Here is a 14,767-nt window from a genome sequence, read left to right as displayed (position 1 = left end):
TATGGATCTCACAAAATTTTCAGGAATTAATTTGGATTTCTTGGTCCTCCCTATTCCCAAGATACATTCAGAACTCGATCAGTTGATGAAGATGGAGAGCAAGCAAGGTTTTGCCTACTGAGATGACTGTTCATCTACTACATAACAATCACCAGAGCATACAGCCTCTGCTCACAGATAGGATGAAGATTTTGTAATAAAGACACCCCATTTAGGGTGTGCCGTGGCGCTATCACTTCAGTTTCTTCCTGTCAATCCTTTGAGCCTTTACACCAGGGAGAGATTAGATAGAGCATATGCAAATAGCATAGAAGAAATAAATTCCTGAATATGAAGCCTACTGATCACAAACGCTCCACTGATATGTCTAATAAAAATTGCAAAGGGCATGAAGCAGACTAATTTTTCTCATTAATCTTATGAATGTGATTTTGTATTCATCGTCTAGAAGGATACTCCATCTTGTTTGTTTCCTATTTGAGTATTATAAAGTGCACAATCATTTAAATAATCCAGTTTAAGAAAACTGTTCTCTGGGAGTTCAATTACTATTTATTTTCACAGTTACTTGCACAATTTAGTACTATATAATGATATATATGTGATCAAGCCAAGTTAAATGTATTTTCGGGTTAGCACTGTAGTACAGCTAGTTAAACTGCTGCCTGCAGTACCGGCATCCCATATGTACATGGGTTTCTGTTCTGGTTGCTCCACTTCCGATCCAGCTTCCTAATAGTGCGCCTCGGAAAGCAGCAGAGGATGGCCCAAGTCCCTGGGCCCCTGCAGGAAATTCCTGGCTCTTGGTTTTGGCCTGGCCCAGCCAAGGTCATTGGGGTCATTTGGGAAATGAACCAACAGATGGAAGATCTCTCTCTCTCTCTCTTTTTTTTTTTTTTTTTTTTTTGCCAGGCAGAGTTGGACAGTGAGAGAGAGAGAGTTATAGACAGTGAGAGACAGACAGGGAGAAAGGTCTTCCTTTCATTGGTTCAGCCCCCCAAATGGCTGCTATGGCCAGCGCGCTACGCCAATCCGAAGCCAGAAGCCAGGTGCCTCTTCCTGGTCTCCCATGCGGGTGTAGGGCCTGAGCACCTGGACCATCCTTCACTGCACTCCCAGGCCACAACAGAGAGCTGGACAGGAAGAGGAGCAACCAGCACAGAACTGGCGCCCCAACCAGGACTAGAACCTGGGTGCCGGTGCCGCAGGCGGAGGATTAGCCTAGTGAGCCATGGTGCAGGCCAGATCTCTCTCTCTCTTTTTCTCTCCCCGGTTCTCAGTTACTCTGCCTTTCAAATAAATAAATAAATCTTAAAAGAAATGCATTTTATCAGACTTCCCTCCTTCACTTAGCATGCTGGCTTATTTTCCTTGGAAACTCATATTTATATAAACAGCAGTAATGTTACAATTCTAGGAACATATAATTAGGCTTCTTCCTAATTATGGATTTAACCTGACTTGATGTTATGCACAAGAAAAGTCGCATTTATTTCTGTTGGTGTCTCTTGCAACTCAGAACACTATCTGGCATGCAACAGGTGGTCAGTAAATGTTTGTAGACCTGGGCTGACTCATAGGTGAATTTTGAGTCATTTCCAAGGAATAGGGATTTTTCACAAACATCTTGGAGAGCTCCAATTCTCTATTCAATCCCAGGATCTTTGTCATGTCATAAACTAATATGGAGAGACGTTTATAAGCCAACATATTTTTTGGTTAATGTATATAATATTTTCACTGAACACTTCTCATTAAATCAGCACTAATTTTCTAACCAGTATATTTGAAAATGCATCTACCATAGCTTCATAATAAATGTGATGTATTATAATAAGGAAAGAAGGACCCGCTCAATGCAGAACTCTTTTTCCAGTTTATAAATAATCAAATTAATTGGTGTAATATTTCCTTATTTGCAATATTACCTTTTGAAAAGATTTTATTTGGGGGCCAAATTTCACACCTATAACCCTGCACTAATAAATTAAAAATTGGAAGATACTGGGAAAACGTTTCCTTCCATATTTGCTACCTTCCTGTGATTGCTGTTCATTTTTGAAACAGCAGGAATGCTGCTGCATCTTTTCTGTTAAGAGCGACAGCCTTTCTTCTTTCCCTGTGATCATCTACATTTTCCATTATCTCTGCTTCTGGTACATTGCCTCTCTTGGAGAAGTAGGATATACAAATTCTGCATTGAACTTCCAGTGCTGTGGATCTGTGACAATAATATTTGATTGGATTCTTCTTCCAGTGGAATTGCAAGATTTTTCAGAGCTCCAAGTTATATTAGTGATCATCAGCACAAGTCTTTTATTAATGGAGATTTTGGGGCCCAGAAAGAGGTTGTTCAACAAAGACCCCTCCACTGATGATATTAAAGGACAATTTATATTCAAATTTCTCATCTATATTCACTGTCCTTCAGAACTATGGATATCCAAATAGCTACAGTTTGTCACTCTATATGGCACTTGACAGGAATTGCAAAACAAAAATTTTAAAAATTTGATGGGGGGTATTTTAGATGGATTTTTCTGTTTTACTTGTCCTTAATTGATTTTTATCATCATTCTATAGTGAATAGGCACAAAGAAATTAAAAGATTGTTACATTTTTTTGAGGATGGTCTTTGCATGTATTTCTATTTTTCTCCTTTCTGAAATCTGAAGTTCATAAGGAAAACAACCAGGATAAAGCAATATGAGAAAAGCCATAATGAATACAGATATATCTTGCTTAACGTAATTCTTAGTTCCTAACAATGAATTATTTAAAAATAAAGTCAAACTTAAGTATATTAGAGGATTTGGTGTTACAGGGAATTCTTGTGCAAAGATTTGCTTCACAACAAGGCACAATAAAAGTTATAATAATAAATATAAACAAGCTTTAACACCTGATTTTCAATTATTGGGTTTGTTTTAGAATGTGGTGTAACTAAAATGGTTTTGTGCTGAAACTAGAAACCATTTTTAACAAGGTAAACGAGAAGAGGCTTTCGTTGTGGCACACTGGGTTTGGTGGCCGTAGGTTAAGTCACTCTGCCTGCAGCACGGCATCCTGAAGGAGTGTTGATTTGAATCCCCGTTGCTCCACTTCTGATCCATCTCCCTTCCAATGCACCTGAGAAAGCAGGCGAAGATTGGCCATTTGGGGAGTGAACCAGCAGATGGAAGATCTGTCTCTCTCTCTGTCTCTGTCTCTCTGCCTTTCAAATAAATGAGTCATCTTTTTAAAAAATACTGTCAGAAGCCTCATTCAACTTTGCTTTCAAACCTAAATTCCAAAATTTCTTCCTAGTTGCATTAAATTATCTTGAAGATTTGTAAAAATATGTGAGGCCAACTACTGTTTCTCAAATAGCAGAGTTCGAAACAAAAACATAAATTTAGCTCCATGAAATTAGTATTTACTTTACACACCCAATGACAAGCGAGCATAAACAGAAATTAGAAAACACCAAAGACACAGAGATAAGCCAGAAACGTGGTTTGTGTGGTTGGTGGAATTGGGTGTGATGAAGCAGTTCAGGCTTTCGATGCGGAGGGAGTCATGATGGTTAAAATCTCAAACATGCAGGCACTTCCAGGTTCACGCTCAGTGAGTGAAACATGTCCTGAGTGTTTCCTGGGCATTTAGCACACTTGAAAGGTTGAAAGCATCCTCCTGCTTTTCAGATCTCCCATACACATCACCTTCTGAGTCATGATCACTTGTGTACGATGGAGTCCAGGCCTGGGAATCTCCTGAGCAGAGCTAAGGGAGGACAGCTAACCAGCTCTGTAAATGACTTATTTCCAGCCCCCAGGGGGAAACAGGAGCCTTGCAAAAGCTAATTACACTGACTTCAGTCAACAAATATTTGCAAAGACTGATAATCCAATGATTCTTTCCTAAACCCTAGGTCCTGTGCTGGGTAATTACATGTATTTTCTAATCTGCAGCTCACAAATGATCTCATGGGATAGATTCTACTGTCCAACATCCATGGCTTGGGAAAAAGACAATTAAGATGTAAAGGTTAAGTAAAGTGTGCGGTCACAAAAGTTAGGACACTCATCCCAATATTGAAGTTTCCCAAGTCAGTTACTCTCCCTGTGTCTCAGTTCCTCTGTGAACCAGGTTGTTTCTTTACTTTTTTTCAAACTTCCCTTTTTATCTGGTTTTATTGACCATATGACCCCTATGGGACCTGAAAGTGGGGGATTTCTAATGCAGGCCAAGTGTTGAAGATATTTCCTAATCTGTGAGTGCATTCCTGAACCTTACTAGCTCATTAGTAATTTTCTTGTGTACCTCCACTACTTTCTCTGATGGCTCAGACAAAATTCTGTTTTGCATTAAAATCGAGAATTAAATTTGAATGTTATAATATTACCTTACTTTATTTGTGTACTAGATCTGAATATCAACTCACCAACTGAGGTGACTCTGTCAGAATGGAAGGAATTTGATACCAACTCTGGGGCTTCCACCTTTCCTGTATGCAGTGGCTAAATTTACAAGGCACTGGGGATTTGGGGGGGTTCCAGGGCTCCTCTGGTCCTCGAGTCAACTGTCTCTGTAGGTGTCTGTTGGAAATTCATCCTTCACTGGTCCCATGCAATGTTCAAGGGTCCCCATATGTTGCTGTCCAGGTGTTCCTACTTCCTGGAAAAGAATTTCTGTGCAACATGTGAGGGCTTAGAATCATTCTGTTGCTTCTGTGCCACACAACTGTGGTCTCCAGTGTGGTCCAAGACCTTATCTCTTTTAGGTAATATCTCCTAAACTTTTTCATATTGTATTCACAAATTTTAAAAAAACAAATTTGATTTACTCAGTTATTTGAGACACAGAGAGGATGAAAGAGAGGAAGGAAGAGGGAGGAAAAGGCGGTGGGATTCCCATCTGTTGGTCCTTTCTCAAAAGCTGGGAGCTAGGAGCACAATCCAGGTCCCCCAGGTGGGTGGCAGGGACCTAACCACTTGAGTCAGCAACCACCTGCTGCCACTCAAGGGTGCACATTAGCAACAAATTTTTATCCGCATTTTTTGAGATATTCATATCCTAAGTCTTCTTTTTAATTAACTGAAATTTATTCTAAAAGGAAACCTTGCATCACTGCAATAGACAAATAGTATCCCTTGTCACAAAGAAAAGATAGCAACAAACATAAATTTTATGAAGCCAAGGGATATTATTTATGAAGCCGAATAAAGTCATTACATTCTACATGTTTACCATTCGGTGGATCACATCCTTTTTATTCTAAACTTAAGTAATAAAGTCAGAAAGACTCAACGCTCCAATGGGAGATTGTGGGAGAGGAAAAAATGGATTAACATTTCAAAACTAGAATCGCATTGCTGTTCATTTACCTTTATATTTGGAAGTAGGGTGGCGTGATAGAGCACAGGACTGAAAGAAAGGGATGAGCTATTTCGGTCACAATTACAAAGAACGAGGACAGAATACAGGCCGTCTCACTTTTTGGACCTTAAGATAGAAGACCGCGTTCGCTTGGACTTCCAGAGCTGGACTACATCCCCCACAATACATCGCGCGCGGCCCCAGGAATGCCAACGGGCTTCTCTGGCAGTTTTCCCTCTGTCCCTCCTACAACTCCCACAAGCCCCCTCGGTCCCGGGCTGCGGCCAGGCCCGGGATGGAGGCGGAGGCGGAGGCGGAGGCGCGGGAGTTATGGAGGGGGCGGGTTCTGCAGGGAAGTGCGTCAGAGGAGGCGCGGGGAGAGTAGGGTGCTGTGGTCTGAGCTAGAGGGTGAAGCTGTTGGAGCAAGAGCATGGGCGGTGAGTGAGTAGGGCTGGCGTCGCCGGGCGGGGGTCGCGTAGCCGTTCGGCTTCCCGGTGGTTTGCAGAGGGCCCCTTTTCCTGTGTGCGGCGGCCGCCGGAGCTGGGCGCCTTCTGAGCGGCAGGGGGATTTCCTGGGGGCCAAGCGGTCTGGGCAGGGGCCTGGTTGGGGACCTGAGGCCCCTGGCCGGGGGGGCGGCGCAGGGCTGCCCCGCCCCAGCCTCGGGAGGCCGTAGCTGGCGTTGGCCTCGCTGGAGCCGCCGCTCCTGTGTAGGGACCTTCTGAGGTCATTTGAGAGCCCCAGCATGAAAGGGGATTTAAAAAAAAAAATCAAAATATGAACCCAACTTCTTGAATTATCGTTAATTATCGTCATTACTTTGATCTCTCCTGAGTCACTTCCCATCTTCCCAACTCAGCAACCCCAGTTTGCGAGCCTGTTTTCCTGCACCTTCCTAAGGTGTTTGGTGCGGTCACGGTGTACACTTGCAGTATTTGACTCAGCGTGATCCGCCTTGAGTCATTTTACTGCGGCCATTTACTACTGCCGTGGAGCCCTGTCCACGTCTTGGGAGTGTGTGTATTTTGCCTTGATTCGGAGTTTTCTTTCTGTCTGAGGAGGGATCACTTAGTTTTTAGGAAGGTATGTTCCACCTTAGGATTAAGAGAGAGAGCAAGGTAGCAGGTGAGGAGGCGCAGATGTGTTAGGAATGGAGAGAATAGACAGGAGTGAAACATTTCCACAGCATAAAGCAGCTTGTCTTATCTTTGATAGATGGGGAGATGGATATCTAGCATTATTACATGTTATTGTTTTCTTGTTATTCCGTACACCTAGGACAACCTTTCCCTCGACTTAACAAACATTGTCAACTCTTTCAAATAGCTCCTGACTCCTGCCCTTGTTTTGGGAGGCTTCCCTCTTCAGAGGAAAACTGGGAGAATCCGATTTTCACTGCTTCCTTTTCCTGTGCCTTTCTCACGCTCAAACCCAGAACGCCTTAATGCTCTCCAGCTTGTGTAAAAATTCGGTCTATACTTAAAAATGTGTGCACGGTACACTGCTGACCATGGGCATGTCTGTTTGTATCTGTAATGTGTATGTCCATTTCAGTGTTGTCTGTTTTAGTATGCAGGTGATAGACTAGAGAACAAGACCTCTGTCTCCGTAGCATCCTGGGTATGTGAGCATTCAATAAGTACTTTCATGGGAATGAGTTTTGTTCTTACACTTAAAAATGTGCTTGCTTTTTTTTTTTTTTAATTTAAAAATATATTATTACTCTAAACCAAGGCATGGGGAGTAGTTTCAAGGGTGATTCTGAGATAATTCCTTTCAAAACAATCTTTCTTATTTGTAAAGTCTGACATCTTCTTTCTTCAACTTTTAAACAGAGCAGTCTGAATGCCAGAATGGATAACCGTTTTGCTACAGCATTTGTAATTGCTTGTGTGCTTAGCCTCATTTCCACCATCTACATGGCAGCCTCAATTGGCACAGACTTTTGGTATGAGTATCGAAGTCCAGTTCAAGAGAATTCAAGTGATTGGAATAAAAGCATCTGGGAAGACTTCATTAGTGATGAGGCAGATGAAAAGACTTACAACGATGCACTTTTCCGATACAACGGCACAATGGGATTGTGGAGACGGTGTATCACCGTACCCAAAAACACACATTGGTACAGTCCGCCAGAAAGGACAGGTATTCCTCTTATTTTCACTTCTCTCTAATGTACTTGCTTAGTAGCATAAAGTGATCTATGATTGCTGAATTATATATAAGCAGATTTGTGGGCATCTTACGTCTTCTTATGTCTCTTCTCTCCCTACCACCTCTTCACCCCAACTTCTATGCATTGCCATGCTACTCCTTTAGTTCTCCATTCAGATCTTTAGAGCACTTTGTAAGGGACAACTTTACAATTTACTTATGACTACTTGGGTTGGTCTCTTAGCGGAGGAGCTTTATCTTTCAATCATAGCAGAACAGGTTTGAATTGCCATATATCAAAAGTGATAGTATATCATTATATATGAAGAAAAGGAAATCATGTGAAGGAAAGGTGGAAAAGTTGGTCACAATTCACTGTAAAATGTTCACTTGTGTTTAGGAGGGCCTGGAGCACTTGATACTGGAATCTTACTAGTTGTTAAGTCATTTATTCACTGAGTATTTACTGCCTGCCCCTGTGTTCCAGGGCTTTATAGCTTGGAGAACAAATCCTTAGTTGTGGGGAGCTGTCATTTATTAGAATGCTAAGGGTGGCAGGCAATAAACAGAATAAAGGAGTGTAACAGTATAAACAAAATAATTATACAGTGTGTGAGATGACGACATTTAACATGGAAGAATGAAGCAAAAGATTTGGAAATACAGGAAAGGAATATTGTAAGCATAGGTTATGATTTTCCATAGGATAATTAGAATAGATTTCATTGATAAAATGATAAAGACTTGGTATAGGTAAAGACCAAATAAGGGTGTTAACTATATGGGTAGTTCGTGGCAGCAGGGCAGAGGCTGGTGGTGATCATTAAGGTTGGAAGGAACAAGGGCTACAGAGACTGTGGCAGGAGCATGGTTAAAGTATTCAAGGACCACCAAAGAACCTACTGGGCTGCCATGGAAGGAGTGGGGGAGAGTTGGGTATGCTGTCAAAGATGAACCCTTAGGTAGGAGTAGGGCACATCATACAGTACTCTAGCTATGATGTGGAGGTGAGTTTTTACTCTTGACTACATAGGAAAGCCTTTAGAGCAGGAACACTTAGAGGAGTGGAAAGACGTGATCTGGTTGCCCTGGATGATATAGTGAGAACAGGCGGGCAGCAGGCAAGGATGAAAGCTAGGGCACTCATTAGGATGCTAATGCTGTCATTCATATGAGAGGTGATTGTGACTCAGTCCGTTGTAATAGTGAGCAGCAGCTGGATTGTGGATATATTTTGAAAGAAGAACTTCTAGTATTTCCAGATGGTGTTTATATGGACAAGAATGGCTGGAAAGTTTCTTGTCTGAGGAGCTGGATGGGTGAAATTTTTTGCTGAAATGGGAGCCATGACTTCACTAGTTGTGGGGGGAAGAGGATAAAGTTTCTATTATTTCAATCTTTGTACTCTCCCCTTCTTCCTGCTCTTCTTATATTGCTATTTGATGATATTTTACTCCTTTTATTTCTTCCTCATGCGTGTATCCTCAGAACCAGTGGCATCCATTGGGCTTTGATAAGACCTGTTTCAGGTTGGAACCAAAGAAATTCATGGTGATATTTTTTTACAGCACCTTTTATTTCAGAGAATAATTACTAAAAGAGATTATTGTTAAATGTTTGTAATGGAAACTACAAACAGTCATTGTTTTTTTCCAGAGTCATTTGACGTGGTTACAAAATGCGTAAGTTTCACACTAAATGAACAGTTCATGGAGAAATTTGTTGATCCCGGAAACCACAATAGTGGAATTGATCTACTTCGGACCTGTGAGTATTTTGATCTCAGTAGGACGATTGAGGGAGAAAGGAAATAATTTTGTATTGTATTTAACTCTGCTTTTGGAACAAGATGAGGTAGTAGTGTCATATTGAAATAAGATCCCAGGAGCTGGCATTGTGGTATAGCACGTTTGGCTATGGCCTGCTTTGCCAGCATCTCCTATGAGCGCTGTTGAAGTCCTGGCTGCTCCACTGCCCAAAGAGCTTCCTGCTGTTAATGTGCCTGGAAAAGCAATGGATGATGGCCAGTCCTTGGGACCCTGCCACCCAGGTCGGAGAGTTGAATGGAGTTATAGGCTCCTGGCTTTAGCTTAGCCCAACCCCGGCTGTTGGGGCCATTTGGGGAGTGAACCAGCAGATGGAAAATCTCTCTCTTGCTTACAAATAAATCACGTAAGTTTGCAAAAAAAAAAAAAAAAAAATCCAGTGACAGTTCTGTTCTAATAACAGCAACTTATTTTAGAAGGTAGATACCTACCAAATTTCCATGAGTTGAACTTGAGGGAGGCAGTTGATATAATTGCGTAGTGGAATCCAAACTTCCAGAAGATTGATGGACTCATTTAATTAAGAGAAAATTTAGTAGGAATTACTTAATTGACAGGCATGTTGAAAAAAGTTGGCTGCAGGCTCTAATTGAGTAACTTAGTATCAGGCCTACTGAAAGTGTTCATCCAGTCTTAGGTCATAGTACCAACAGTGCAGATGAAAAGAAAGGAAAGTGTTTATTAGGAATGTTCTGTTCCTTGATGGTCAGGCTGCCTGTGAAATGCAAACTTTTGAGTTTTGAGCTTCAGTTTTAGGGTTATAGAAACCTGGGGGAATGATTATGTTATGAGGAGAAACATTCAGTAACCTATAGGTGTTCAGTTTTACTATGAGATTGCATAGGAAGATGTTTATTACTAACAATTTGAAGTAAAGTTAATTAGAAGAAAGGCTTTCACAAATTTCCAGAAAGTAAAACCAACTAAAAAAAGTCATTAAAACTGCCATTTATATAGCTTCTGGTACATTCCACATACTCTTTGTTGTGCTTTGTTGTTTTTCAATGGCCATGCAAGCACCGTTCCGTTTCCACTGCCTTTAGGTCCTGTAAGGACCCTAGATATTGTTTGTATGTGGAAGTAGACTTTTTTTTATTTACATTCTGATTCTTCTACTTACTGTATTTTGTACAAGCTATTTATGATGCCTTTTGCCTTAGTAAATAGAGAAGATAGTAATATGTTCTTTCTAAGGTTGTGGGGAGGATTAATAGGCAAAGCATATAAATAGAACAAATGATACATGGCATGTACTAAACCTTTATTAATTGTAACCTGTTAGTGGCCTTGTACTTTTATCAGTGCAGAGTTAACATCCTTTTAAACAATGTGCTTTAGGAAATGGCCTTGATACTAAAATACCTCTTTCTTTTTGAGAGAAGATCTGCTTAGAATATGAAATAATTGTCATTGTGGGGAAATGTCATGAAATAGAGGTAACAGTATTATTCTTTTTTTAACAATCAGATCTTTGGCGTTGCCAGTTCCTCTTACCTTTTGTGAGTCTGGGTTTGATGTGCTTTGGGGCTTTGATTGGACTTTGTGCCTGTATCTGCCGAAGCTTGTATCCCACCATTGCCACAGGCATTCTCCATCTCCTTGCAGGTGGGTCTTGACATCGTACTTACCTTTTGACTTCTTCCTGTGTCTTTAGGGCCCAAAGAGTTATAATTCAGAAACATTGACCTTTTACTGCTCGATTGAATTACATGCAGAGCTCTTGACAGTGTTCTTACCTAGCCATATTTTGTTTTGTTTTCTAAATTTCCCCCAAGGTCTTTGTACACTGGGCTCAGTAAGTTGTTATGTTGCTGGAATTGAACTACTGCATCAGAAACTTGAGCTGCCTGAGAATGTGTCTGGTGAATTTGGATGGTCCTTCTGCCTGGCTTGCGTCTCAGCTCCCTTACAGTTCATGGCTTCTGCCCTCTTCATCTGGGCTGCTCACACCAACCGGAAAGAGTACACCTTAATGAAGGCGTATCGTGTGGCGTGAATGGAAACTGCCTGCTTTACAATTGCCATTTTTATTATTTTTTAATATTGACATTTTACCTGGCCTCCTTCCCAGTTTTTAATTTTAATCTTCTTTGTGGATATACCATTTTATCTGGAAAATCCATTTAATTTATACATATATGACACTAGATAACAATACCACTAAAATTTATGTGGTTTATTCTGAGTGATTCCGTCATTTAAACACACTAATCTAAGTTCAGAGTCCAGATACAAAGACATGGATAGAGACTTGGCACAAATTTGTGAAAGAAAATTGGCAGCAGCAAATTGACCCAGAACAAATTCTGCTGATGCCTGTTAGCAGGAAAAGTAAAGTAACTACATCTTTACAGCTAGAAACTTTTCAGTTTCTTTGGGAAACCTCTTGTTATTGTTAGAACTTCATGTTTACTTTGCTGTTGTAGATAGCTAGTCAACCAGTGGTATTAGGGTATTTTCAGACCTGGGCTCCATAAAGCTGGGAAGCTATCTAAAATCCTTTTCCCTAGACATTGGCACATGAGTTCCTTTGAAGTGAGATGTAGCAGCTGTTTATACTTACACTGTGTCTGCCTATAAGAAAAGGGAAAAATACAGTGTTTACTTACATTTAATTTTGTAACTGTAAGAATTTTAATTCAGCCAGACAAGAAGGTTGATCTTATTTTATTATTTAGATCTCTTCATTAGGATTTTCAGTGCTACCAAGCCACTTTGAATTTTTGCTCCTTCCCTCTTCACGCTAGGTTTTTGAAGAATGTGTTCTTTTTAACTTTACATTAAGATTTCAGAGTAAATTCCCCAACTGCTTTTATTTATTCCAAGTACCATACAGAAGTGTCCACCACAAAGACCCTCCAGAGCTGGGTAAACTACCACAAGATCTAAAGCTTTATCCATTAACCTCCAAGAATGGTCTTTATTTCTTGTGGTGAAATTATGTGCCTTTCCTTGCCTAACCCCTTACTGGTTTGTGTCAACATTATTTAATGTCTTCTAATTGAGTCATTTTTTATAAATATGTCTAAACATTGAGCTTTTAAAAATTCATTTATTCCATTACTGTAGCACTTGACAGATTTAAAAAAATGTAACTTAGTAATTTCTTACCATATCCTAAATCTGTCTTTTTTAAAAAAATAAAATTAAAAATGAGAAGAGACTCAAATAATTGTGTATGGAGTATCTGAATTGATTTAAACCTCAGTACTGTAGGATAAAGTAGTGGAGGAATCAGAAAGAAGATCTCTGTGGGTCTTAATAGAAAATGCTCTATTGCTGTACGGATCCATCTTTATGTCTTGTGTTGTAGACTGTTTTATGTTCCAGAAAATGTGGGAACCCTTTCCCCCAGTAGAAGAGAATATTTATCTTACATATTTTGGAATTTTAAAGCATGTTTTCAAGCTAGGTTTGTGATCTCTATCACATTAAGGTGGCTGGTATCCTATTACATCATTGAATGGCTGTGGATGTTTGTGTTCTATATGGAAAAAATGATCAAGTCAATGTCAAACCTACTGATTCTTATCTCTCGCAGTTTCCTTGTCCTTTGACACCTTCTGTGGAAGATAGATAGGACGAAGCCTAAGTGAGCAAATGAAACTTTTGGGAATGGGACTTAAGCATAATTGACAGCATGACACTTTTGGGAAGTCAAAAAGTGTCCTGTCTTGTTACCCCCAGAATTGCCTGATGACTCCATCCAAACCAGTCTTTAATGTACGTTGTGGAAATAGTTCTAACTGGTAGTATCATTAGGCATAGAAAGTGAGCATTGTAACTCTTGTTCCTGAATCTGTGTTGTGATTGGTGTTTATAGCACATTATTGAATAGCTGAGGTCAGCTCTCTTGCAAAAACTCTTCTTTGTAATATATAAGGCCATATTTTTTTTAACGTGAAAGTGCAGTTTTTCTGCTGTCTCATGGTTCTCATTGGTTGAGCCATGTGATACTGCTATCTAATGATTTTTGATTCACCTAATAACATAAATTCAATGGTAAAGTAAATCCTGTTAATTTCTTTCCGTTTAATCTTTGAAAGCAATGCTGTTTAATCTTTGAAAGCAATTCCCAAAGTAAAAATAACTTCCAGATATTTCAGAACATGAGCTTTATGATAACTTGAGACATGTGTTTTAAGACCATAATTTTATAGGCCTAATTAACTGAATGATGGAGATAAACATCTTCTATATGCTTTTTAGTAAAAGACCCATTTCAGAATTTAAGGATGGCCATAAAACCACCAAAATTTGGTACAGTAAAAAGGCAGAATAATTCTTAAAAAAATTATTTTTTTAGATAATAGTAAGTATGCCTACCATTTTATCATAATACACTAGGAACCCAGTGACTAGTAATCTGTTTAAAAAGCTTTACTAAGTCTTGAGGTGTCCTAAGGATTGAGGTGTGTTTGCATGTGTAGGAAGAGTCTTTAAACAGTTAGTGGAAAATGCATGTTATAAAATTGAATTTCCAAAATTTTGCACTAAAATAAACTTTTAGTTTCATTTTCCACCAACTTTTGAAGTACTCTGGTGGGGGGAGTGTAGAATATGGTTGGTAAACCACTTAGAGGTGAGCCATCTGTTGTTTAGTCACATGATTGAGGAGAAAGGAGAAAGGGGTATGCTCATATAAGTCAGTTTGTTTTTGTAGTCTAGAAACAACAACAAATTGCAGACTGGCACTGTTTAAAGAGCCAGTCCTGTCCCACTGACTCTAAATATATAGTGTGAGGGTATTTTAATTAATCAGCATGTAAGCTTTCACCTAAAATGAAAATAACTGTTAAATTAACTTGACTTTGCAGATAGCAGCACCTCCCTACGTTTCCTAGCAGCTGAAAGAGCAGCTAATGGGTGCAGTTCTGAAGATGCAGATTGTTACTTCACAAGCGGATGCAGCTCTGTCCTGGCACAGATGGGTGGAGTCTTTTGTCCTCTTTTCAGCTTTCTTCTCATAAGTGAATAATGATTCATCCCTTAATATGAGAGGAACAAAACAAGAGAACACATTTATGTTCAGGAATTCTTTTTCCATTGCTCATCAGGTGTTCTGACACTATTTTGATGAGATGCATTTTCCTCTAAGGTCAGAATATAGGTATGTGTTAATTTCCTGTAAATTTGTGATGTGAAATCCTAAATTGCCAGAATAGAATGAAGATTTACCCCATGGACATTATCATAGGGTCATTAAATTCTCTTCAGTGCCAGATTATCTACTGGTAAAATTACTGTTACTCAACATATACACACTTTTAGTAAACTTGAGTAAAGCTAGATACAATTTATATTACTTGCTCTTTACCTTTGGAGAGGTTTAGAAATGCAAAATGAGAGAATCTTTCCATTTGGCTTCACCTTTTTTTTAATATCTGAGTTAATGAATAATGAGTGTTAGTGTCTCAGCTTATGACCTTTCA

General features: G+C 39.6%; 2 protein-coding genes across 26 annotated transcripts in view; both read left to right on the top strand.

Moving 5' to 3' along the window:
* CPOX (coproporphyrinogen oxidase) overlaps window positions 1-7,328 on the top strand; it is a 77,681-nt gene extending 70,353 nt beyond the window's left edge. Inside the window, exon 8 of the mRNA XM_002716741.6 lies at window positions 7,191-7,328. The gene's annotated coding sequence lies outside the window, so the exon portion shown is untranslated. The remainder of the gene's footprint in view (window positions 1-7,190) is intronic.
* The window catches only part of CLDND1 (claudin domain containing 1), a 197,376-nt gene continuing 188,158 nt past the window's right edge, over window positions 5,550-14,767 (top strand). For 20 of the 25 annotated variants that reach the window (XR_016233057.1, XR_016233056.1, XR_016233054.1 and 17 more), the window contains exons 1-4: window positions 5,550-5,795; window positions 6,925-6,975; window positions 7,191-7,500; window positions 9,166-9,276. Coding sequence is in view for 21 of the 25 variants with exons in the window: in XM_089331522.1 (XP_089187648.1) it covers window positions 5,565-5,795; window positions 6,925-6,975; window positions 7,191-7,500; window positions 9,166-9,276 (703 nt within the window). In the remaining 4 variants the exon portion in view is untranslated. Of the gene's footprint in view, window positions 5,796-6,909; window positions 6,976-7,190; window positions 7,501-9,165; window positions 9,277-10,802; window positions 10,941-11,110; window positions 12,505-14,767 lie in introns of those variants that run through there. The other 5 variants (XM_089331510.1, XM_070071971.2, XM_089331524.1 and 2 more) reach the window with 5 other exon arrangements.

This window comes from Oryctolagus cuniculus, chromosome 4 (genome assembly GCF_051225735.1).
Source record: "Oryctolagus cuniculus isolate XC-2025 breed Fujian yellow rabbit chromosome 4, ASM5122573v1, whole genome shotgun sequence".
Lineage (NCBI taxonomy): Eukaryota > Metazoa > Chordata > Mammalia > Lagomorpha > Leporidae > Oryctolagus > Oryctolagus cuniculus.
This window is presented reverse-complemented; position numbering and strand designations above follow the sequence as displayed.